Source organism: Amblyomma maculatum, chromosome 9 (genome assembly GCF_055883805.1).
Source record: "Amblyomma maculatum isolate TAMU_Amacu chromosome 9, ASM5588380v1, whole genome shotgun sequence".
NCBI lineage: Eukaryota > Metazoa > Arthropoda > Arachnida > Ixodida > Ixodidae > Amblyomma > Amblyomma maculatum.
The window spans coordinates 62829983-62856101 of NC_139352.1; the positions used below are offsets into that span (position 1 = coordinate 62829983).

The 26119-nt window shown below is 49.1% G+C and overlaps 1 protein-coding gene across 8 annotated transcripts in view; it reads right to left on the bottom strand.

Moving 5' to 3' along the window:
- The window catches only part of HUWE1 (HECT, UBA and WWE domain containing E3 ubiquitin protein ligase 1), a 153808-nt gene that overhangs the window by 45356 nt on the left and 82333 nt on the right, over nt 1-26119 (bottom strand). For all 8 annotated transcript variants that reach the window (XM_084578869.1, XM_084578872.1, XM_084578870.1 and 5 more), the window contains exons 37-48: nt 25030-25111; nt 23603-24096; nt 22745-22985; nt 18503-18665; nt 17117-17287; nt 16243-16586; nt 14543-14695; nt 14092-14253; nt 4196-4580; nt 3701-3790; nt 2786-2841; nt 2083-2161 (exon numbers count right to left, since the gene is read on the bottom strand). In XM_084578869.1, coding sequence (XP_084434995.1) covers nt 2083-2161; nt 2786-2841; nt 3701-3790; nt 4196-4580; nt 14092-14253; nt 14543-14695; nt 16243-16586; nt 17117-17287; nt 18503-18665; nt 22745-22985; nt 23603-24096; nt 25030-25111 — 2420 coding nt within the window. The remainder of the gene's footprint in view (nt 1-2082; nt 2162-2785; nt 2842-3700; nt 3791-4195; nt 4581-14091; nt 14254-14542; nt 14696-16242; nt 16587-17116; nt 17288-18502; nt 18666-22744; nt 22986-23602; nt 24097-25029; nt 25112-26119) is intronic.

The window sequence follows — 26119 nt, forward strand, 5'->3', positions numbered from 1 at the left end:
CTTGCATTCGGTTAACAAAAAACCTAGTCAATGTGAACACTTCTCAAGGTCCCAATGATTTTGAATTACCGAAGTTTTACTGTCCACAAGAACAGCGGCAAAGTCTGCAGCTTAGAACCATCAATAAAGGCACTCACTCCATCGAGAATGATCAATCGTCAACAGACGGTGACAGACTGGAGGCGTTGCTTCACAAGCCCACACTGGTCACACCACTACACCTCTGGTGAAAAATTCAGGTCAGGCATTCTACTGAACTCAAGGTGCGATGAAGCAGACAACAGCGACAAAGGTGTGCGAGGATAAGACGAATGGATGGAAGCAAACGACAAGAAGCTCCATCAACAACGACACAAGACAGCACCCACGAGAACAGCACAAGCATCATTCATTCCAACCAATCACCACACACACCAAAATGGGAGATGACGGAACAGGGACATTCATAGCCGCATGCAAAGCCAGGAAGCAGGGAGAGCAACCAGTAATTATAGTAATGAAGTTCAATAAGTGACAAAGAAGCCAGCAAACGAGAGAGCTCTAACACACCACGAGCACGTGCTATGCAATCGCACAAATAACACTGCAAACAACAAAATAACTAGTAATAGCAGAAATACAATGAAGTAGCCAGCAATGGTGTGCAATACCATATCTAGCCAACACCCATCCCTGTTTAATGTAAACTTGTATCTGCTTTTCTAACCAGCAACAGGGAGTGTAAGGCAATGCAAAAGTAGAGAACGTAGCATGTTTTCCAATCTGCACGCCAAGTTCAAATTGACCAGTATGCTCCAAATTGAATGCCACAAGCAACTTGCCGCCAAAAAGTGAACAGCATCAGAAAATTTTCTGTTAATATCATGGTGAGAGAGAAAGAAAAAAAAAATTTGAAGATACAACATGATCCCGATTCATAAAATCTGAGCTTAAGAGGCAGGCCAGCCACGCGTGCTCAGATGGGAGCTCTCCACACAACTCCAACTCTAGAAAATTTGGTCCACGCTCCCAGGGCACCTCTAACTTATTTTTCGAGCTTATAGCCTCTCTGACAAACTCACGAACCTTTTATTCCCACTTTTTTCTTACATTCCTACTCATGCATAAGCTCATTTAAAACAAAACACTCACAGCAGCTCATGCATGCATACATGTAAGACATTGGAGACTGGTACAAGATGCACAAGGCACCTGACTGGCAACAAAATGGCCGACAACTGGGAAAAGAGAATGTAATGTCCTTGCCAAAATGCCAACAGGCAGAAGGGCCACAAGAAAAGATGGCTGCGATCCACATAGATAACAAAGGGCAATAAGTAAGACCATGCACGAAAAAAGCAGCAATACAAAAGATTCACTGAACAAGGCCATAGGCTGTTAAAACATTGCACAGTGTAAAGAAGGGAAGCAGGAAACATAAGGCACCAACTGTCCCGTCCTGTCTACTCCTTCGTTTTTGTTTTCTACTATGGCTGTCCCAAACATCGGTCTCTAGTAAAAAAAAAAAAAAAAGAATGAAGCACTAAACAAGGAAACTCTTATTCGTTATGAAACAGTATTGTGGTTCCTGGTTAAAATACGAGAAATCTGCTTGACTGCAAGAAATGCTGCATGATTAGCCCACTGCCACAAGTGAAGCATATTTCATGTCCCTAGTAATGGATAAGCAGCGCACCACAACAAAATACAGCCAGAATAAAAACTAACCAACACACTACACATCAATAACAACCATGCAAGCCGTAAAATTTCAGGTTAGCTGAACAGCCGAACTGGCATCCACGTGTCTTAGAGCTTTTCACGAAGCTTTTCACTCAAAATCAAGAGCACAAGCAAAGATTTCCAAGCAGCAGCTGTAAGCCTTGACAAGCAGACAAAAGAGAAAACTGCCCTCATAGCAGTGGGGTCCTCATGCAAGCAACCAGGGCCCTCAATCAGGTAATCGAATTAGGTAATCGAATCAGGCAAGAAGGCACCAAGAACACAATGCGCAAGCTGCGAGAGAAAAGGCAGGCAAGCAAGAGAGGCAAACTCGGGGGAGCAAAACACGATGCCAGAGGGAGGAGAGAGTGCCCTATTCACCGAGGACAGGCGTGTTGTCGTGGTCCCGGTCCAGCAGAGCGTCCACAATGCCCACCAGGTCGACACCGACGGCCTCATTCTGCAAAGAGCACCACCACACATCAACTGGACGTCTAAGCCATTTACACACCGCAGTGAGGTAGTCACCGTGGTACTTGGCAAACTGGCGTTAGCCGGCAACTGGTTGGTTTCAAAGGACACATGCTGCCGTCACTGCCCAATGGCACTGGGGCTTGTCACGCTTCAGCTAGTGCTTAGTGCCAAGGTCAATGAAACTGCTCACAGTAACCCTTGCTTCATTTACCGTCTTACCCCTCCAGCCTCACCGCGGTAGCTTTGTGGGTGCAACACTCAACTGCTGTTCCCAAGAATGCAGGTTTGATCCCGGCCACAGCAGTCTCGTTTCTACGGAAGCGAAAGCCACCGAATGCTGTGCGATGCAGTGCAGAGAACCACAGGCGGTTGAAACCACCAGAGCTTTCCACTAACAACATCCCAAATAGCCAATGCCGCTTTACAGCATTTAAACCCCACACAGTAAAACCATACAAACCCTCACCCAATCTATTTACATTTCCATTTTCCAAGCCGGGGTAATTAAAATTATTTTTCACAGCAAAAATGAAAGAAAAGAAAGACAGTTGCAACCATTCACAAGCCAAAGAGAAGGGTGAGAAGAAACAAAGCACAAGCGGCCACTCACCAGAACAGTGTCACTGTCCCTGCAAACGACAACTGCCTCTTCGGGAACAGCGTGGGCTGCACAAAGATTACACACAACAATGGAGCACCCACAGCTTCACACACAAGAGACAGATGTGGCTTAGCTATATACTGCCCAGATTCCACTGTTCCCAATTTCAGAAATAGTCAAATACCGTATTTACTCTCGTAATGAATCCACATTTTTTTCAAGAGAATCGACGTCTGTTTGGGGGCAGGGTTCATTACGTGGAAAAACTTTTTTTAAGGCGAGATAAAATCTTCCATTTCTCTATCCATCGGTCATCAATGAAAGCAAGCGGTCAGCTGCGATGACCATGATACCGACTCTCAGCATCCTTCACTTCGAAAGGTGTTTGCTGCTACCACGGGTTACGAAGATTTTGTTGCAGAGGACAGCGCCCACCCCAGTCGTGGTGGCGTGATAAAGAAAACCTACTGAAAACCAGGTTAGCGCAACCAACGAGCCCAGCAAGCCACGCCACCACCAACACCCCTGTGAAAGCTGCTGGCACTCTGCCAAATTCGCTCCCCACAACCCATCGCACCCAACCCCACCGTTACAGCTACCCTCAAAAGGCATCAAGAAATCGCTGTGGGCCGTAATCGCACAAAAGGAGAGAGCGCTAATAACTAATGGTCTTTTTTTTTAATTCAAATTTTCATGGGCAAAAGTGAAGAATAAATTCATTACGCAATTAAATGTGGTAAGCTAGGGACCTATTCAAAAGGCACGCTATGGAAGCGTTGCAAGCGCAACCATGGCAGAAATGCGTATTCAAATCCGTGATGTCGCACACTCAAGTCAATTATCGTAGGCCTTCAAGGACAGTTACACCATCTGAATGAAGGTCAAGAAAAGCTGCAGGGAGAGCTTGCTCAAGCCCACACTCACATTCGCTGTCCGTGTTGTCGTCAACTGTAACCTCCCCATAGGCGTTGGTGGCCTCAGACGAACTCATCTCCGCATTTCGACCCCCGACGGCTGCAAGCAAAAAGGAACACAAACGGGTGGAAGGGCATCAGTTCCTTCTGTTCACACAGCTGCTGGATCAGTGGTCATTGAATACACATGCCAGCAAAACAGTGGTAAAGGAAAAGTGACCCAACGGGAGCCTTTTCATGTTCCACCAAAACCCAAAAGCCCACAATCACACTTCTTTCCAAGATCATTAAGCTCAAAGAAAACCCTCCACATGTTGGATGCTCATGTCTAAAACACAGTATATAAAGAAAAAGTATACTGATTAGTGGCACTACTCCAGAACATGTTCTCTTCCCGTCTCTCTTTCTTTTCCTCTAGTGTTTTCAGACAAGTTTGCACCAGTGTAATTTGCCCATGCCAAGAATTTGGGAAGCCCTCCACAACAGTCTCAATGCAGCTGCTTACGCTCTAGCGGTGGTGGTACATCGTCATCACCATCCCGGTGCTCGTCATCGCCGACGGGCGCATGTGCCTCCTCTTCGTCCTCGCGGCCCTCATCGTGCGAGGTCAGCAGCAGCGGTGTGCGAGCAGAACCACCCACTCCTCCGCCCGGGCCTGCACCACTGCCAGGACCCGCTCCGCTCTGTGAAGACCCTGCTCCTTTACGCCCTCCCCGAGGGTGGCCAGAGCCGGGCGCGCCTTGCGAGGGCAAGTTGACAATGCGTGACAGTGTCTCCAGGGGCTTCAAGGCCGAGTTGACAGTGGCCGCCATGTGTGGTGAAGAGAGGTCCAGGCTGTGCGGGATGCGCGCCAGGTCCGTTAGCAGGCCTCGACGCAACAGCACTCGCACCTGTTGGAAGTGGCGGCAATGGGGAAGAAACTTAGCAAAGCACACATCCGAACTGCAAAGCTGCAAATGACTCGCATCCATACGGGAACATTGCACTCCTCTACTTGGCCACGCACTGCCAGCAACGTCAAAGCAGAGCCACACTAAAGCAGAACGACATGAATCTAAGAACCATGTGCACGGAAGGGAGAGAAACGTATCGGCACCAAATCAGCGAAAGATGGGGCACATTCTATTTTTAATCCCAGACTACATGACCAAAAACAAACAAAAGTAACCAAAATGGTCAAAAATGGCAGAGGAGCCAAAGTTCGCGTGCTGCCCGCTTCATTCTTTCTCGTTCGGTCAAGGCCATTGAGAAAACCCGCTTCCTCCGCTGTGGTTTGCTTGCTTGGGTGCCGCATACAATTGTGCGCAACCGCCCATTTCAAGCCTTTTCTAAAGCATGCTTTCAGGAAACCGATTGTCCTGCCTCGACTGCGGACAGCGCCCGCGACGCGAAGTGAGCATTCAGTTTCCTGGGACGTTTGTGGTCAGACTGACAGAGTGTAGTTGAGTCTAATTGAAGTAGACTCCCAGCACCACTAATGTATCGCGGGTTGGTCAGACTGACAGAGTGTAGTTGAGTCTAATTGGAGTAGACTCCCCGCACCACTATTGTATCGCGGGTAGGTCAGACTGACAGTGGAATAACATGGGAAGCATTAGATGCCCATGTGACCAGCCTAGCAGCACTGCGACCATGCCAACCATGCATGCTCTTCCCTAGCCAGGCAATGTTGCCTCAGACAGCACTGGGTACATTCAATGATCAGTCCAAAAGTGTCTGTGACTGCTTGCTGACAGCAGTCCTGTGTTCGATTTTCTCCAAACAGCTCACAAACCTCGCCCACCGGTACAGCTCCTGGGTTGGCGGCCATTTAGAGTTAAAGCCTGAGCACATTCTAAGCAGTTTTCATGTTCCTGCATTCGATATTGCGCGCTAAATATAGGGCCATTTCTTTAAAATACACAGTGTAGCGAAAAACCAGTGGAGGTACAGTCGAACCCGGATACAGTTGAATTCCGCCACAACGAATACCGCCACAACGAAATTTCCGCGACAACGAATAATTTTTTATTCCCCGCGAGTATCCTATAAGAATTAATGGCCTAAATTTCTCTGCACAACGAACCATTTTTGCAGAGCGTTTCCGCTTCAACGAAATTTTCCCGTTCAAAATCGAAACCGAAACTAGTTTTATTGGCGAGAAGTCCAAGTCAAATCCAAAGCCACATTAAGCATGAAATCACGTGATTGCAGTTCCGCCATTTTGGCTTTGTGTCGTGGTCGCGTTGTTCACTCGCTGCCTTTCTCTTCGACAACGACGAGTTTTCATCCGCAGGACACGATGGCAACGCAAGTGAAAAAACGCAAAACTCTTTCCCTTGAGCAAAAAGCTCAAATAATCGCCCAAGCAGAAAGCGGAAGGAAGAAAGCGGCAATTGCTGAAGACTTCGGAATTCCTGCAAGTTCGCTGTCAACGATTCTAGGCAATAAGGACAGCGTGAGAATGGCACTTGCTTCAGGCACATCCTCGAAGCACAAAAAGGTGACGCGGCCCCTCCATGAAGAGTTGGACAAAGCAGTGCATGCGTGGTTTGTGGAAGCACGAGCCAGCAACGTCCCCCTGTCCGGAAGCATCGTCCAGCAGAAAGCCTTGAACTATGCATGCCTACTTGGCATTGATGATTTTAAAGCCAGCATTGGCTGGCTAAACCGTTTCAAGGCCAGCCATAACATCGTTGGAAAAGTGTTGTGCGGCGAGTCAATGTCAGCAGACGTGGACGGAGCAGCTGCTTGGAAGGCGAGTAACATGGCCGGAATTTTAAGCAACTTCGCGCCTGCAGACATTTACAACGCCGACGAGACCGGGCTATTCTACGAGATGTTGCCGGCTAGGACGCTCGACTTCAAGGGGCAGCGCTGTCACGGCGGCAAACACAGCAAAAAACGCATCACAGTGCTGCTTTGCACAAACATGGATGGCTCGGACAAGCGTCCGCCGTTAGTCATAGGCAAAAGTGCCAAGCCGCGCTGTTTTAAGGGAACTCGTAGCCTACCTGTGCAGTACAAGGCGAACAACAAGTCATGGATGACCCGCGCTATTTTCACCGAGTGGATGATGGCATTCGACCGCGACATGAAGCGGCAGGGCCGTAAAGTTTGCTTGCTTTTGGACAATTGTTCAGCGCATCACTCCGACGAAGTCAAGCTCACTAACACGGAGCTGAGGTTTTTCCCTCCCAATTGCACGTCTGTCTTACAGCCTCTCGATCAGGGCGTGATTCTTAGCCTGAAGCGCGCTTACCGCGGGAGGTTAATTCAGCGGCTGCTTTTTAACACTGAAACCGGCCGAGACACGAAGGTGGACTTGTACGTGGCACTGCAGATTATGTCTGCTGCCTGGAGCACACTGGGGCGCTCAGTAATTGTGAACTGTTTCAGGCACGCCGGATTTGCCGAAGGTCGACCCGTACACTCTGCTGGCCTAACACCAGGCGTTACAGACGACGACGAAGAGGCGTCACCGGCTCCGGGGATCGCGGCCGCCTGGAAAACGCTGGGAGAAATAGGAACCGTGCCGCCTAATCTCGAGCTCGACGAATACATCGGCGCTGACGCTTGTGTTGTTGTTCACGAAGATGTGAGTGATGAGCAGATCATAAAAGCTGCCCGGAATGATAAGGACTCTTCCGATGAAGAAGACAACGTACAGGAAGCGCCGGCTGCGGCAACCGCCGTACAGGTGATGGACGCTTTTGATGTCATCAGGAATTTCGTTGCTGTCCGAGACGACGATGTTGCAATGGGTTTGCTGACCGAGTGCGAAAATCGCGTGACGGCGTTGCTCGCCGTGAAGCGTAAGCAAACCAAGCTTACAGATTTTTGGCATTAAACGCCTTTGCTGCTGCTTGGGCAATTCTTTCTGCGTTTCACGTCAAATTTTTGCGATAACGAAGTTCCGCGAGAACGAATTTTTTTTCGCGCACCGTGAATTTCGTTATAGCGGGATTCAACTGTATATCGAACTCGAAGGGGATCGCGAAATAGTTCGATATACAAAAATCGGCTTGTGACAGCACTTACGATGCGAAAAAAACAATACCGTATTTGTCGCGTAATCAACCCACTCGCATAGTGAACCCATCCTCCACTTTTGCACCCGTGAATTTGAAAAAAAAAAATGCGTTAAGGCCAGCTCGCTCACATGCAAGCGACTGAGCGATCTCAGCGACGAGCGGCAGCGACAGAGCGAACATTTTCAAACTTGCTGGAACTGCGTCCCTCTCGCTGCTGGAGCCACCGCCGCAGAAATCCCGGGCATTTTCGCTTGCATGTCGATGGCACGCGTCAGTCCGTTTCAGTCGTCTCAGCCACAGCTCATTGGCAGCGTGCCAAGATGCTTCGCAGCAATAACATCAGGGCGCGTTTATCTTTTGATAGCTCCTGCGGTGGCGGGGAGCGTACTTGGCAGAGTGCCCATGATGGCTTGATTGCACAAGCCTGGTTCGATTTACCACGCCGCGCTTGGGGCGAGCGTCATGATCACAGCAGCTGACCGCGTGCTTTCGCCGATTCATACATGCAAGGATAAACGATAAAAATAAATAAAATAAACATCCCCGTAAAAAAAATAAAAACACTGCCGCTTCTTAACGTCCGCAGCCGCCATATCTTACGCTACGCTGCACAACGATAAGAAAGGATAACTCTCGCAAAAAAATAAAAAAATAAATTAAAAAATAGTAATAATAATAAAAAACAGAGAGCTGCCGCTTCTTAAGGGGGGACATGGGTCTTGAGCAAAATTTTCTTAATATTTGTCCTGTCAGTATGAAATTTGCAGGGTTTATGTAAATTCTTGTGCTGGTTTCAAATATGTTGTTAGTTTTCTTCTACATAAATTTGCTGAGTAGTTACAGCAACTTTGCTGTTCCAGACTTGCGGGAAGCTTGTAAAAATATCTACAGAAGGGAAATTGCTAAAATGCACATGGATCTGTTCCTGAATGTCTAAGGAACACAATAAAGCAAGTTTTGCGCTCCTGCCTTACTACAAGCCAAAGTTATGGAAGTTTTAAGTTTCAGCTTCACAAGTGCAACCACCCCCTTTCTACATCTTCTTATGTTTAAAAATTTTTCATGCAGTTGAGACCTTGTATAATAGCTTTATTGTGTTCCTTTAACACTCACGAGCCAGTAAAAAAAAAAATCATTACAGTTGAATCCCGCTATAACGAAATTCACGGTGCACGAAAAAAAATTCGTTCTCGCGGAACTTCGTTATCGCAAAAATTTGACGTGAAACGCAGAAAGAATTGCCCAAGCAGCAGCAAAGGCGTTTAATGCCAAAAATCTGTAAGCTTGGTTTGCTTACGCTTCACGGCGAGCAACGCCGTCACGCGATTTTCGCACTCGGTCAGCAAACCCATTGCAACATCGTCGTCTCGGAAAGCAACGAAATTCCTGATGACATCAAAAGCGTCCATCACCTGTACGGCGGTTGCCGCAGCCGGCGCTTCCTGTACGTCGTCGTCTTCTTCATCGGAAGAGTCCTTATCATTCCGGGCAGCTTTTATGATCTGCTCATCACTCACATCTTCGTGAACAACAACACAAGCGTCAGCGCCGATGTATTCGTCGAGCTCGAGATTAGGCGGCACGGTTCCTATTTCTCCCAGCGTTTTCCAGGCGGCCGCGATCCCCGGAGCCGGTGACGCCTCTTCGTCGTCGTCTGTAACGCCTGGTGTTAGGCCAGCAGAGTGTACGGGTCGACCTTCGGCAAATCCGGCGTGCCTGAAACAGTTCACAATTACTGAGCGCCCCAGTGTGCTCCAGGCAGCAGACATAATCTGCAGTGCCACGTACAAGTCCACCTTCGTGTCTCGGCCGGTTTCAGTGTTAAAAAGCAGCCGCTGAATTAACCTCCCGCGGTAAGCGCGCTTCAGGCTAAGAATCACGCCCTGATCGAGAGGCTGTAAGACAGACGTGCAATTGGGAGGGAAAAACCTCAGCTCCGTGTTAGTGAGCTTGACTTCGTCGGAGTGATGCGCTGAACAATTGTCCAAAAGCAAGCAAACTTTACGGCCCTGCCGCTTCATGTCGCGGTCGAATGCCATCATCCACTCGGTGAAAATAGCGCGGGTCATCCATGACTTGTTGTTCGCCTTGTACTGCACAGGTAGGCTACGAGTTCCCTTAAAACAGCACGGCTTGGCACTTTTGCCTATGACTAACGGCGGACGCTTGTCCGAGCCATCCATGTTTGTGCAAAGCAGCACTGTGATGCGTTTTTTGCTGTGTTTGCCGCCGTGACAGCGCTGCCCCTTGAAGTCGAGCGTCCTAGCCGGCAACATCTCGTAGAATAGCCCGGTCTCGTCGGCGTTGTAAATGTCTGCAGGCGCGAAGTTGCTTAAAATTCCGGCCATGTTACTCGCCTTCCAAGCAGCTGCTCCGTCCACGTCTGCTGACATTGACTCGCCGCACAACACTTTTCCAACGATGTTATGGCGGGCCTTGAAACTGTTTAGCCAGCCAATGCTGGCTTTAAAATCATCAATGCCAAGTAGGCATGCATAGTTCAAGGCTTTCTGCTGGACGATGCTTCCGGACAGGGGGACGTTGCTGGCTCGTGCTTCCACAAACCACGCATGCACTGCTTTGTCCAACTCTTCATGGAGGGGCCGCGTCACCTTTTTGTGCTTCGAGGATGTGCCTGAAGCAAGTGCCATTCTCACGCTGTCCTTATTGCCTAGAATCGTTGACAGCGAACTTGCAGGAATTCCGAAGTCTTCAGCAATTGCCGCTTTCTTCCTTCCGCTTTCTGCTTGGGCGATTATTTGAGCTTTTTGCTCAAGGGAAAGAGTTTTGCGTTTTTTCACTTGCGTTGCCATCGTGTCCTGCGGATGAAAACTCGTCGTTGTCGAAGAGAAAGGCAGCGAGTGAACAACGCGACCACGACACAAAGCCAAAATGGCGGAACTGCAATCACGTGATTTCATGCTTAATGTGGCTTTGGATTTGACTTGGACTTCTCGCCAATAAAACTAGTTTCGGTTTCGATTTTGAACGCGAAAATTTCGTTGAAGCGGAAACGCTCTGCAAAAATGGTTCGTTGTGCAGAGAAACTTAGGCCATTAATTCTTATAGGATACTCGCGGGGAATAAAAAATTATTCGTTGTCGCGGAAATTTCGTTGTGGCGGTATTCGTTGTGGCGGGATTCAACTGTACAATCTAACGAGTAGGAGAGTCACAATGCCACCCGCAAAATAGAAGGGTAGGCAAAATTTTCATTTTGAGAAAAATGGAAAAAACGAATTGCAATGTCAAACACTAATTTAATCAAACAAAAACTGTAGAAATGCAGGCCACTGTGGCCTAGAAGGCTCCTGGACAGTAATCTGCATTGGGTTTGCCCTTCTGCTTTCGTTTTGCTGCAGTCTGAAAAGCTGCAGAGGAAGCACGCTTCCTCTCTGTTCTCAGACATTCACTGGTGCAATGCACACGTTTACAATTTAAAATGGCTATAAACCTCCAGGAATGTAGCCTCTTTGCTTTCCAACGTCCAAGTGTCGCCTCTTTCATTTTGATTTGCAGTTGCAGCACATTCAGTTGTCACTCTTTCGTTTTTTTTTTTTTTTTTTTTTTTTTTTTTTTTTTTTTTTTTTACGTACGTCGTTTTGCTACGTCCTCGCATCAAGACCGCGGTGAGGAACGTTTATTGCGGAAAAGAAATGTAATCTGGAGCTGTTTGCTGCTTCCCAGTGCTCTGCATTGCACTGGAAGCAAGTGAATTCCCTAAGGACTATGAACGAGGTCCGATCGGCGCAAACGCGCGGCGAGCTCTACGAAGACGACGTGTCCCGCAGTTTACGCATTGGAGAATAAGTTTGACGGCGATTCCTTATCCCCGTTCACTTTTTTAAATGCCAATATCGCCGCCGTATGTTTTACGCTTCGCCAATCTCGGCAAACTGTTTTGACGATCGTGAACTCCGCATCGCCAAGCGGACTGTCCGCCGCGCTGCCGTCATCGTTACGAACACAATCCGTCTACCGCTTCGTTGCTGGAGTTGGCGCGAGTTCAAGCTTTTCCTGTTTTGAGCTTATCTTTCTGCTCATCTGCGGCCTGCGTTATCACTGTCGCGGCGGGTGCGACCGCTGGCAGTAGCAGTCCCCCGTGCTGGGGAACACACTAGGCCTACTTCAGGCTCGTACACACGATCGTTCGGCGCACGATTTCCGTCGGCCTGAGCGCGCACAGCCGGGGCAGGGCATCACTTGAGATGATTATTCAACTATTTTTTTCACTTTTTTCACAAATTCTTGCCATGAACGCACCTCGCGGTTCGGAACCAAGCGCGGCCGGCGTCACGTCTCCGCCGTCTCCCCGCGGCTCGGGCGCGCCGAGCAGACGCCGTCAGCCAGCTCCACCAATGCGGGGATGCCTTATCGTCACGTGCACCCCGAAAGCCAATGGGATTGCAAATGCCACGTTTTCTTTTTTGCTATTTTTTATGCGACCAATGGGCGAATGTAAACAGCAGAGGCGGCAATTTGAAGACGAAAGGCGGCTCTTTCGAATGAGACCAAGATGGCTACGGTGCCGCGCACAAAATGGGAGCTACGCCTCGCGGAAAATGGTTGTTTCGGGGGTCGTTTTCGGCCCAAATTTGGGCGACATCGATTATATAAATTGGCATTGTGGCTAAAATACCGACCCTAGAGATGAAAAACTTAGCAGATAGGTAGATAAAGAGCTACTGATTTCGCAAATCACATTTTCTAAAAAGTGATTTTTTCGCGATTTTTTGGTCCGCAAGACCCGTGTCCCCCCTTAAAGTCCACAGGCGCCATAATCACGTCAGCCGCCGCACGCAGAGGGTTCGCAACACACGCTGGAGAAAGTGTCCGACGTCTGTCTGAAAACGGGCTGAGCTGGCTTGGCGCATGCGTTGCGCGTGCTGAAGGAGAAAGATAGCTCAGCAAAAGAATGGGCACACCCACGCACATGGCTTGCAAACGTCATGTGTTGGCGCACGAGAAATGATTTATTTATTTATTTATTTATAGGAAGGGAAAGGCGCGGTAACTGTCTCACTTGTTTTCTGTGAACACCGCAGCCACGCCGTAAGGGAAGGAAGGTGGGAGTGAAAGTGGAAAGAGAGAAAGAGGAGCCGTAGTGGAGGGCTACGGAGCAATTTCGACCACCTAGGGATCTTTAACGTGTGCTGACATCGCACAGCACACGGACGCCCAACTGTAGATGCGCGCGCCTTTGGGGAATGGGCACGGCGCTGCCCAGACCAGCCGTCACCGAACTGTCCCCTCTCATTCCTTCCGCGCGTGGCCTGAAAACGTCCCGCGGCAAACGGCCAAGGGTGATGCGATCGTCTTTGGGGAAGGCACACTTTCCATTGCGTGGTGCGGAGTTCGATATATCGAACGACCGGTGAAATTGAGTTCGATATATGACGCGGCTTTCCTATACATTTATATGGGATATTGAAGGGGATATTTCGTGAGTTCAATATAACCAAAATTCGATATATCCGGGTTCGATATAACCGGGTTCGACTGTATTGGAGATTTGCTACACTGGTGTAGCTGGTGTAAGTTAAAAAAATTATCCTAATGACATAATCAAAAGCAACTTAAGACGTTTGAATATTGCGTCTTCGATTTTTGTCTTGAATTTCACTACACACGGAAGTGCCCAGAGCCCTCAGCATGGACTGTTTTCTTGCTGCCTAAAAGCTCTTCACCTATTTCACGATGTTTTCATCGCGCAGTTTCTGAAAGCATTGCAAGTGAACCGCTTTGCACTAGAGCAGGAAACGCTTGCTTTAAATGCCTTTGCGAACAATTTCGTCTCCTTTCAATTGCAGTGGGCTGGTCGCTTGAAGATCTTCGCGAGAAGTGACGGCAAGGAAGCCCTGTCAAAACAAAAAGTCTGTATAATGCTTCATATTCAGGCATGTCACGCTTCGTTCACGAAGAGCACCGACTGGTTCGCGCCTCTGTTATCTATTACATATTACGTCACCTGCCAAAAAGAGGCGCCACTGTGAAAGAACCAATTTGTGGCGACTGATGGCTAGCATCAACTGCTAAGAGCAGCCAGCCAACAGCAAACTGATGGAGCTTGCAAGGTCATGTGACCATCACGCTACTTCCTGTCAGAGCAGAAGCCGTGACTTGTCAGCAAATAGTCCTGGACTGGAAAATCGAATGTACCCACCGAGGTACAGGTTGATTGAGCACCACTGTCATCACGGTGAAGGCCTCGTGAAAAGGGGGTGCACCTGTCAAAAAGTTGTTTCTCAGCTAAATCAAGCATACCCTGCACCCTTCCCAACCTTTCCAGTGGTTCCTTATCCCAGTCTGTCCAGTGAAGGAATAAAACGTGGGCTAGTCTCTTCAACTGGTCATCATGTCAAGACACAAAGCATGGCAGTGCTGCTTACCATGTTGTTCATGCTAGCATGGAGCTGTCTGAAGGAAGAGGCAGCCTGTGCGGGTGGACATGACTCAATCATGGTGCCCACCAGACCAGTCAGAGCCTGGATACGGGCGTGCTTCTCGGCCGTCTCTGGCAACGCCAGCGCCCTCTGCAGGGCCGCCTTTACCTGCACGACGGGGGAGCCACAAGTCAGCAGACCAAACTTTGCATCGCTTCAGACACACGATAAAAAAAAACGAAAGGGCCGAACGGTAGAGCGAAGGTAATCCCCATTAAAAAAAAATAAAAACAGAAATGCAATGGAGAAAACGGCACTGCATGTACTGCCTCGTGCACAATAACGAAAGCCTTAACCAGCATAGCAATGCTCAAACTAAGCTTCCTTAATTCCACCCCCACCATCACAGTAGCACGCACCCCTCACATGAGCGGCGCCACAAAAATGAAGACCTCACCTCGATGACCAAGGTGGTCTGGGTGTCGGGCGAATGGTTGGCCGAGGCCAGAGCAGCCACCAAGACGCGTGCCAGAGCGGGGCTGTCCTTGTCGCCAGCTTTCTGGCACTGTGGAAGCAGGTGGTCCAATAGGAAGCCCAGGGCACTGATCTCCTGTGCAAAGCAAGACCACACATTTGCATCATTGCCAGCCACGCACAAGTGAGGAAAGCTGGCAGCAAACACACCTCTTATCCTGTGCAAAAACCGCACTTTCTACGGCCTAACAACAATGACTGTCTGACTTATATTAGCTCATGCCTTACCTAGAGAATCTAATAATTCAGGAAGCTGTTATTGGATTCTTCGCTTATTAGAGCATTCACACATCCCTAGTGGCCCCTGTTTCAAGATCTTAAATATTCCCTTAGATATACATCTTACATACATACTTACATACATACTTACAGCTGTTACCCTTTGACTCCTGCCATTCTAAACTGGTGAAACGCGGGATTGCTTCGCTTAGCCTAGAATCGGCACTCAAAAAGTCATGCCTTCACAAAATGCGGAACAGTTTTAATCACCAATTGGCTAGGCTTTTTGCAGCCGGGCTCCCCCGTTCGCTCGTGACAGCAGTGGCTGAATGTCTCCAAAACAAGACAAAGACGGGTACTGGTAGAGCTAGGCCGGAGGTCCCTCAAGAAGAGGTAAGACCAGTGGTGGTGCCATACGTGCATCGTGTGGCCCATAATTTGAAAAAAGTTGCCAGCCGCCATGGTGTGCGGCTCGCCTTTTCTGCACCAAGAAAGCTAGGTGGTCTTTGCTCCCGTACCGATAAAGAAAATACCAAGGAACGAGGCTGTGGAACGAAGCACAAGAGACCGTTCATGGTTCGCTCGTGACAGCGGTGGCTGAATGTCTCCTAAACAAGACAAAGACGGGTACTGGTAGAGCTAGGCCGGAGGTCCCTCAAGAAGAGGTAAGACCAGTGGTGGTGCCATACGTGCATCGTGTGGCCCATAATTTGAAAAAAGTTGCCAGCCACCATGGTGTGCGGCTCGCCTTTTCTGCACCGAGAAAGCTAGGTGGTCTTTGCTCCCGTACCGATAAAGAAAATACCAAGGAACGAGGCTGCAGAACGAAGCACAGGAGACCGTTCATGAAATGTGCTGAAGGGGCTGTCTATGAAATCCCCGTCTTGCGGCCACTCCTACATAGGTCATACAGGCAGGTGCCTGAATGAGCGGACGAGGGAACACGAGAGAAACGTACAACAGAACAAGGAAGGCACCCATATAACTAAGCACATTAATGAATGCCCGTCCCGCAATTGTGAGCCATGCTTCACTGATGTGCGCATTCTGGGCGAAAGCAAAGATATTCTTGCCAGGGAGTTGATAGAAGCGTTTTATATCAAAAAGAAAGGCGACATGTGCGTAAGCGATACATCAATTGTTTTATATAACTGTGAAAAGATATTCCTGGAGCGCGCTTTATCAGGTCGTTCCTGAGCTTTAGGTGACACCTACGCATGTGACTACAAAACTATTTAAGAAAGTTTTCTTGCATGCAATAAAATCAGTTGGGAGTAGGCGCTTCGTCCCGTCACTTACCTTTGTGTTTGTCTGTTTTTTGCGCCTTATACTATTTTAAATATGAAACTTGCCTACACATGCACACAGATCTCTGAAGCCCTTCCCCATTGTGCAGCCACCCACCTCTGGAACCAGTTCGGTCTGGCCTGCAGTGTAGACATGCTCGGCCACCATGCGGGCACATGGCGCGTACGAGCGCACTAACTCGGCCAACAGCCGGCACACAGCAGACTTAGGAAGCAAGGGCAGGCTCTTGTCCTCCTTGGGGGTTGCACCAAAGGGGCGGGCCCCCGCTGGTCCCGTCCCTTTGTCCTCTGAGGTGCCCCCAGATGGATCCAGGTTGGGCACGGGCTCCTCATCCAGAAGGTCTGGCCCACTGCCCTCACGCACTAGGTCAACAGGAACGGCTGCTCCGTGGGACGAAGGTGGGCTCCCACTGGGCTCCGTCGTGGGACCCTCTGTCTGCCCTGTAAAGGCCCATCACAAAGCACGTTGCTCAGCAACTCATGAGACGTGTAAAGCTAGGGCACTATCGGTAGAGAACGGACAGTGTACCGTACACTACCATGTCCAGGATAATATAGATGTTGAAGCATGTGTGCGCTCCCTGTCATTAAAGAGTATGCACAAATGAGAACTCCTCGCTCACTTCAGTTCCTACTCAGTGACATGACACTACCGGTTATTATCAATTTTGAAACTGAAGACTTTACAAGTCCTTTCGAACCTGGAAACCTTATGAACCTTATGGTCTCGGTCTCTAATCTGAATTTCTGAGGTTCAAATACAAACCTTGCGAGTAGAAAATTTGTTCCAAATAACTGAGGCATGCCCTTAAGTTTTACAGCACAACACAAGAGAACGCTGAACAAAATAAGACCAGCTACTTCCGAGCCAAGGCATCCTTGCCAAAGTCGACAACAAGCCAAATGCCAGAGAACCGGGTCATCTGCCACCTTCTAGAGGGAAAGAGAAGAGAGAGAGAGACTCATCTCACCTTCCTGGGGTTGAGGTGCGGGCAGCGGGGTGGGCAGGACATTGAGGAGGTCACTCATCACTTGGGTGACCACGTCACCCACAGGGGGCGGACTCGTGGGCCCCTTGGCTGCCACGCACTTGAGGATCTGCACAGCATTGCTGCTGGTGTATCGGCTCTCTTCCTCTTCAGCTGCCGGAGAAGGACAGAGTCAGTTTCCACCCACCAAGTGACAGTATTAGCATCTGGGGCACATTGGTACTCAAAAGAACTGCACCCGCTCGGTGTGAAATTCTTTAAGGATAAGTGCGCTCCTTCACCTTCTACCTCGCAACACTGCCTTAGGTTCGGTGTGAAACGTCACCCGGTGACTAGCAAGGTAACACCTGATGCACAATACCGAAACGCAATGAGATTCTGGAAGAGGAATTGGGGCAACGCACAGGAAGCAGAAAAAAGGGCTAGGGGGAGAGAGATGGTGCAGTGGACGATGTGCGACTGTTTGACAGTCGAGAGTGACCGACAAAGTGACTGAACACTGGCAACAGCGTGGAAAAACCCCTTGAAAAACCCCACAGGCAACACCATGGAATAAACATGTTGTTGTATGTTTAACATTCCTTAATTTTGTCATTAAAGACATCTGGAAGGAGTTTTGCTACTGCTCCCACATCTGCGGAAACAAGGCTGTCTAACAAGCGTGTATGCGGAGCTACGCTCCGGCCACGAGCATACTGACTGAGCATATATTTAGTTTTCAGCAACTGTATATCGCGGTGCGCAGTGCATGGCGCCCATTGGTGTTACAACTGTTACCCCCAAGGCATGCGAGAGCCTGCAGGTACCCCCAATCAGCAAGCATCAGAGCAGAACAGCCTACCCTGTAGCAATGGCAGCCCAAATAGGTGCACCAATCATGTTACGATTAGAGGCGATCATTAAAAAACTGGCAGACAATTACGACACTTTGCAATACGCCAAGGTCAAGAATCTGAGAGGCACGTATAATAGAGAACTGGAGACAGCTTTCTATTTTTACAAATAGTCATCCTTCAACTGACACTCCTTTCACTGTTATGAAGGAGGCCTTGGGATCCTCGAAGTGGCAGAAGGAGTTTTCCAGGCATTGCAGTGCAACCCCTGGTTCTGAAAGACTACGTCTATGCATGCGTCACAGTAGCAGAAGGGGTTGCCGCACCTTGTGGACTTTTGTCTTGGGCGGCGGGTGGGCAATGCAGGAGCATTACTCCTCTTCGCACTTAGATTTGACTACAGCACATCGCGCATCTAGCAGCAAAACCTGAGCATAACCCCTCTTGCCTGCTCCCACAGTACCCCCTCATCCTCCACTTCCCACCTTCCCTTCTGCCTCACTTTACGTGGAGGAAGACGAGAACAAACACTTACCCCTCTTGGACATGGGCAGCAGGGAGATACGCAGCACGCCAGTGGCCACTTCCTGGAACAACTTGGGGTCACGACACGCAGCAGGACCCAGCACCCGCAGGACATAGTGCAGCTCCTTGGAACTCACAGGGCTGCCTCCAGCTGTGGCCATCGTGCGTGCAACCTGCAATCGAGAACACCAGGTGCTCAGCCCCTCAGGGACGCGAGTGCTAACTTGCCTGTGCACAAACTAATCCTGACTACACAGCCTTTGCATCCAAGAGAAGTGTGCACCGCACCGGAAAAATACCTTCAGCAGAACAGGCATCTGAACTACAGACGAACCTCATTAAAACTAGGTAGAAGTTTAAGCGAATATTCATTTGTTACATCCAATGTTCATCTTAAATGTACACACAGAAATCCCTGCAAACAAGCCTGCTAATAAAACCCAAGCAAAAGACACTCTATGAAGGGCAACACAAAGGTGCAAGAACGGGTTGTTTTTTAATTCAAAGTCAGGTATACATGCGAGTGGTCGCCTTTCTTTCACTGTTCGAGAACAAAAATGAAAACAAAGAAAGGGGTGCTTGCTTCACGCACAGACTTATTCAAAAGACAAAATAATCTTTCCACGGTGGTGCTCGGAGGAAATTATTGTGAAAACGAACTGCTGTGCTTTCTTGATGTCAGGCCACCAGTACCTTCTCCATATTGCTCAATTTTCTTGCCATTGCAGCACCTCTGCACTGTTTTAGAGCTCGCTCTTCACTTTCCAATTATAATCGCTATGTACATGCATAAATCAGCCGATCGGCAATTTCTTGGTCAGTTTGGGCGCCATGATAACAGCCAAGCTGCCTTCAGCAGAGGAAAAGTCCTCAAGCATAACGTTCAGAAATGCCAGGTGACAAGGTCTAACCCGCATCTACGGAGCGAGAAACCATTTAAGGGGGGGAGGCTACCTTTGAATACCAACTTTGTTGTTTCTTGAGATAATTGAATGAAATTTTTAGGGTAGACTCATGGCACAGCCATTTGAATAACTGCAAAGTTTCATGGAGCTGCGCACATTGGTACTCAAGTTAGAGAAATATATCAGAATGGTTCACATGGGTTCCTTATACCATGCCTGGTGAACTTGCAAAATGCGTTGGCACTATGAAATTCATTATGAAGGTTCCTGAATAGGTACCACAGGGCAAGACAGAGCCCTTTTTTTTAATTTCCCTGCCGAAAAATTTAGCAGTGCATTGAAGTTAGTGCCACTCATTGGACTTGCAATAGCCTAATTTTGATTGTTTATTATAAATTCCAGACTCAATACAGTCGCCGACCGTTTTTTCGGACTTGAAGGGACCCGAAAAATGGTCCGAATAATCGAACAGTCCGAAAAATCCGTGAAGCACAAAAAATCACTTTATTCAGAGGAAATCGGCTTAAAAAAGTCGCCGATTTTACCTTGCGGCAAATTTCTTTTGCTGGCGACGATTTGCGCTTGTATTTGCGCCAAAGTTGTCGTTTCGCTGTACACGCTAGACAGCAAGTTCACAGCGTTCGTAATTTGTGCAAGCGATGGCTGTGGTAGGCCGCCCGAGTCGTCGTCGGAGTCCGACTCGTCTTCAGGTTGAAGAACCTGGCGTACAAGTTCGTCGTCCGTGAGGTCCGCACACATATCGAGGCCGTCGTCCACTTCAACAAACTCGCGGAGCGTGGAGCCCGTTGGAATGTCCATTCCGTTCCCGCGAAGGTCAACGATGAGGTCTTCGCCACTGTCTGCAGTCAAATTCTCAGAATCGTTGCAGTCTTCTACGTCATCGACTTCAGCGGTGGAACCGCAGGACGCAATCACAAAACCGCAACCATGTCAAGCCAATCCAACTGCAGAGCCAATCCACCTCAATCCAAGATGGCGCTTGTTGCGCCGGCGAAAAGCCGATAAGATGGCAGATTTTGGCCTGCAGGGGACTAAAATTAGTCCGAAAAATCGAACTTTCGGACTTTTAAGTCCGAAATATCCGTCGCGAATATGTATGCGCTTCTATGGGGTGACTGACGGTGCCTCACTGAAGTCCGAAATATCCTACAAGTCCGAATTATTGGAGTCCGAATTACCCGTCGGCTACTGTAATTTGAAAAAATGAGCTTGTCTTGCCCTCGGAAATTTATTCAGGCACACAATAAAAAAAACCAGGTGCGAATCTGATTAGCGGTTCCAGAAATACTGCGGGAATAAGCATCCATACCATGAAAAAAATTCATTCTGAGAAATGGCCCTTGAAGTTTAAAACAGCATTTTCAAGTCTAAAGCTTGTTTTTCACTGCAGCACGTTGTGCCTCCGCCTCCCCGATTCCCTCGGAAAGTGCATTTTCATGCGAGCAGCGGACGATGCTGACGACGCGTTACCGCTTGCAATGACAGACGCGATACGGGAGGCCGAGATCGCAGAGGTTGATATGGTCGGTACAGCAGGCACGCTTCAAACGCCGGCTCCTTACGTTGACGCGAAAGATACGCAGTTGGAAGTGGCAGCGCAGTCGTTCTAGTAGTGATGTAGCAGAAGCAGCACTAATAGAAGCGTCTCCGCGCCCTTTGGCAACGCCCTTCGCTAACTTCGCGATTCGGACGGCATTCACAGAACGACAACGTATGCAGTGTTTTGAACTTCTTAGTGCGCATTGTGGCCGACCGTGCAATAATCCACAAAGTGCACATAACCGTTCAAAACACGCCACCAGAATTCGTAACGAGCGATGATCACGACGATCTCGAAATGGTGAAACGTGAAGCGATTTAGCGAGCGCACCAAGAACGCCAGCTCAGTAGGCAGCCGGAGCAGACGACGCGCCGGGGAGGGGTCACCGCGTCAGCGCGCGCAGCAGCCAATAGCAGTCGCACGATCCCCCGCGTTCTCGCGGAGCGTGCGCTTTGTCCAATCGCAGACCGAATTCGAGACGCGGGAAGCTCAACAATCCCTGTGAGGCCCCCAATCACAAGCGAGCCATGCTTCTGCTACGCCGCGGACGCCGCCGGCGAAGGCAATATGGAAAAGGGCAAGCATTCACAAACAAAACAAGACCAAGATGGCGGCGCTTGGTTCAGCGGCAGAGAAATGGCGCGCGTGCTAAGTTTGGGTACTTTTGCCGTTCGCTCGCGACTCTGGGGCTGCCGCGCCCAGTTGTATATTTAATTTAAAGCAGTTCCACGATGAATTAGGCGTTTATAATTATAGGAAAGGTAGTTTATAACATATACAGCAGAGATATGTACTTTTTGAAAAGCCGACTTTTTCGCTATTTTTCGACTTTCAAAGCCCGCGTGCCCCCCTAAGAGGTGAGACTCCCGTCAGCGCGAGCAAGCGCGGGTGACCAGATAAGGTCACAATTGTAGCGCCAACGACACTGAGCATGATGCGGCCGTATGCAGTGGCAGCGGCATGCGGCGCGTCGTAGAAGCCGCAACGACAAAAAAGAAACCTGGACAGATTGCCTTGACAACCGAAACGGAGGTAATTTCTTTCAACGCCGACAGGCACCGCCAGCATGATAGTGGCGCCGCGGGCTTGTGACCTTTCCTGGTCGCCAAAAACAGCATAGTTTCCACTCCTAAAGGTTTCTTGTTTCGTGCCCGCATCCCATCTTGCTACACAACACCCCTGGAGTGCAATAGTCTGCCTTGAAATTGAGGCTCCCCTAGATGGTGCAGCAAACAATCACGTGAGTAATTCAAACACTCATCTACTGCGGGCAAGTCGCACAATAAAGTTATCGCATTTTTTTCTTTGGCTCCTTTATGCACTTTGAGCTATGTAAGTGCAAAAAATTGCTTTGTTACAACCGATCAAACACCGAAGTCTGAATTTCGTTTCATTAAACGGACTGTGCTCCAATAGAAAACGAAGCATGAAACAATAAATCTTTGCTTTTATTTCACTTTATCCGATAACTAGCCCTAGGCATGTTCATTATAGTGAGGTTCGACTGGATCTGCTGAGGTGCACTGACTGTTTCTGTAGTGCATAAAAAAATGACACACAGCTATAGACAGTAGCACTGTGCACTGTCTTTTGATTCCCATTTGTAGTACCACAGGAGTAGATAAGCGCAAGATCAGAGTGTCTGCCTGCGTACAACAGCCCCTTCACACCGCACATGGTATGGCACTTTTGACGTAAACAGCAGCGGCTCGCAAGCCCCTCACAAGCAAGTGTCCCAAGAAAAACAAGGGCCACCCAAAGAGGACGCCCCTTGACACCCCCTCACCTTATCCATGGCATGTGCCAGGGTTGGCGGCTCCTCAACCACATGCCGCACCAGCAGGGAAGCCAGGGAGGCAAAGCCCGAGAAGGCCGAAGCCTGCGTCAAGCCCAGCAGCAGCCGGGGACCCCCGAGGGCCGCAAACGCCTGAGCTGCCTCGTGGCATCGTGTCAGTCGCAACGACAGCCTCAGCACCCCGTGTAGGGTGTCCGGCTCCACTGGGATGCTCAGCAGGCCCACACACGCCCTGAGCCCACAGAAAAAACACTCTCAAGTCACCCCGAACAGGGCATGCAGCAAGTTTCTGCACTGGAAGAGCACATTTATTCGTTAATTTCACTAGAATTTAGCAATTCTGTGCCTGCAAACTTCATTTCGTAGGCGGAAAATAATCTCGTGGATACAAATATGACAATTTAAAATTTTCTTTTCCCTGCTGTTTTCGGCTTGAAAGAGGCGTGTGCCCACCTTAAGACACAATATATCATAACAAAACAAAAATCTGCAGTGCCATGAACGACGTGTGTTCAAAGGTGGCATGCACAATTGATGACTATTGGATTCCTCCTTATGTACATCATCATGAGGTTCTATTTTCCTTGCATTACCTGCTCGGTATGGCAGGAAGTGAGAGCAGTGCTCAGCGCCATATATGCAAGAACAAGAAGCGAAGCTCTGAAGCTTATCCAGCACACTATCATCTTTTTATTCATGAACGAAGCCAATGACTGAACGAGGTGCACTCCACTGCATGTCAAACATACCAGCAAAACGAGAAAAAGCCTTCTCTAACACCCAACCCGTTCAGTCTTAAAGTTAGACCAATGGCAGCACTTGTGCAAGCATGCAGTCGGTCTCACCTACCCGATCAATGTGGAACACTGGTGCGGACTCAGGCCCTTCACGGTTGTTGGTGTCACGGGCGTCGTGGATGACGCCGAGGCATTCCCAGAGTCAGCTCCGACAGTCGCTGTTGCGCCGGCTGCATCGGCTGAGGCCGACGACAGAGTCGGCACCGAAGCCGACGGTGCCGGAGTAGCAGCTGACGGGGCAGCCGATCCAGCTGCACTGGCTATGGCAGCGTCACTCGCGGCTGACAGGCCAGCCGCTGCCGCAGAGTTGGTGGATGCTGGTGGCTTGCCATCCCAGGCGAGCATGACTGGGCGCCAGTTGCCCGTCTCTTCATTGATCTGCACCATGGTGGAGAACTGGACTGTGTACTTGCGTCGGCCGGCCGTGAAGTGGACGCTGGGCTCAACGGCACAGTATGCGTCATCAATAGCCTTGTTGTTGAGGGCTGTGTACGCATTCCAGCGCCCCGTCCGGTCGTCAAACCACTTCCACTGTCGTTTCGGCAGCTGCAACAAGGTGCAAAGCAATCATGATTACAGAATGGCTTTTTGGGAGGAAAAGCACCTTTTGTTTTTTCTTGAGCACCTTAGACTTATATGCCCCGCTCTAAAGAAACAAGCACAACCTACATCCACCTCGATGTTCTACCATGGCTCAAAACAGGACATGTGAAACCACGCTAGCCTCAAGTCGCCACCAGTGTACACTAAACATCAATAGACACACTATAAAGCTCAGCACAAAAAAAAACATTAGCGTGGGTTTGTGGTAAGACTCATAAGAATTATAGGACAAGGCTTCACCATTGCAGCCTGTTGACACTAGATACAGTGTTGTGAGGGTCTAGGATTAATTCAAATCATGCTTCACGATGGAAAGCAGCAAGATAAACACAATAATACCACAGCCAACAAATGTGAAAGTCCTTATAATAGCTTTTCATTGTTTTTGGAAGAGTGAGAAGAGCTCTCTTCCAGTGGCTATGCCACAAAGAAGCCTCGAAAACTCGAAGTGGAACTACAATCCACGAACCATTACTAGTACACAAAACACATGATGCATTTTGTATAAACAGAGGCAAACCACATTCATGAAGAGGTGGGAAACGGAGGGTAATGGTGGGCGCAGCTCACCGACTGTTTACTTATATTAGTTTCACTAGCCTGCCCCTGCTCGTTTTGATACATGCCCAGGTAGTATACATGAGCTTTTTTGAGGCTGCCCACAAATCAAATGAGCCATTTCGCCACCGGCAGCAACAGGAAGACATTGGACATTCATCAATTTGATGCACAACTGCAGCCTTCAATGGAAAATAAACGATTCTCAGTGCTGCATTTTATAGTTATGTAGTACCCAGGGAACCCTGATACAGCAATGACACAGAAGTGGGAGACAGCATCACGAAGTGGCAAGGGCCAATCTGTGACTGCGCTAACCTGTAGAAGAGGAGCCCTCCTTTTTGATGCAACCGAAGCCTTCTCGTAGAGGTCAATGAGTAGGATCAGAGACACCAGCCACCTGCAAAAATCACAATGGGGGAAGCATGAGCATGGCACCGTTCTACACTGAATGCGCAATGCTGAATCTGCAGCTGTCTGAATATTTGGAAGCTATCAAAAGTAAGTTTCCTCAACCAAGTAGCCGGCACAAGTGAGGACTTCGTGTACAGCCTGTTTCATTTCTGTGGCACCATCAGCGATAAAATTTAATTTCTTACCGCACAGCTGCATCCAGGGTTAATTCTCTGCACAGCAATGTACAGGGTGGCCCACTCAGTATGAACACATGAGCAGGTGGCCACTACTTTTAAGGGGGGACGCGGGTCTTAAACTGGTCAAAAATGGGCGAAAAATTGATTTTGAGAAAAATGCATTTTCGGAATGTCTGTACCTTTGAGCACTAGCCTTCAAAATATAAACACTAAATTCGATCGGAAAATACGGTAAAATCGACTTTTAAAACGCCACGGGAGCCTCAAAATGGCCAAAAAAGGGGTGAAAATTGTTCGAACTTCCCGCGCGCGCCACGGGTGAAGCAGCCGACTGGCCGCCGCCATCTTGGACTTGTCTTGAAGCTTGTTTCTTTGTGCGCATTTTGCGACATCTCCAAATGACGTCGCTCAAACAGAACGACCACCGTCGCGGGTTTTCCGAAAGCCATTTCCGGTCCGCTGATTGGCTGAAGCGCGCGCTCGCGAAGCGAGCCCCTCGTCTCGCGCTTCCCATTGGCCAGCGCGACTGACTTGCCATATTTTTTTGTTTTGTTTTTAACGTTCTTCGTTGCGGCTGCTGCTTCGCTCGTTTTTGTGATGCGCTTTTGCGATCGTTATCAGTCGTTCCCGCAGCCGGTGCTGACGTAGCTCGGTAGACGTAGCCGTATCAGGAGTATTGAAAACGGAAGCGCCTAGCGAGTGCGCGTCCAAGAACGAGTGCGGCGGCGCGCTGCCAGGGTCGTGCGGCGTGTTCTCAACCTAGCTGCAGCACGTCCGGCGGCATATAATCACTTGCGAGCGGTTCAGAGGCATCA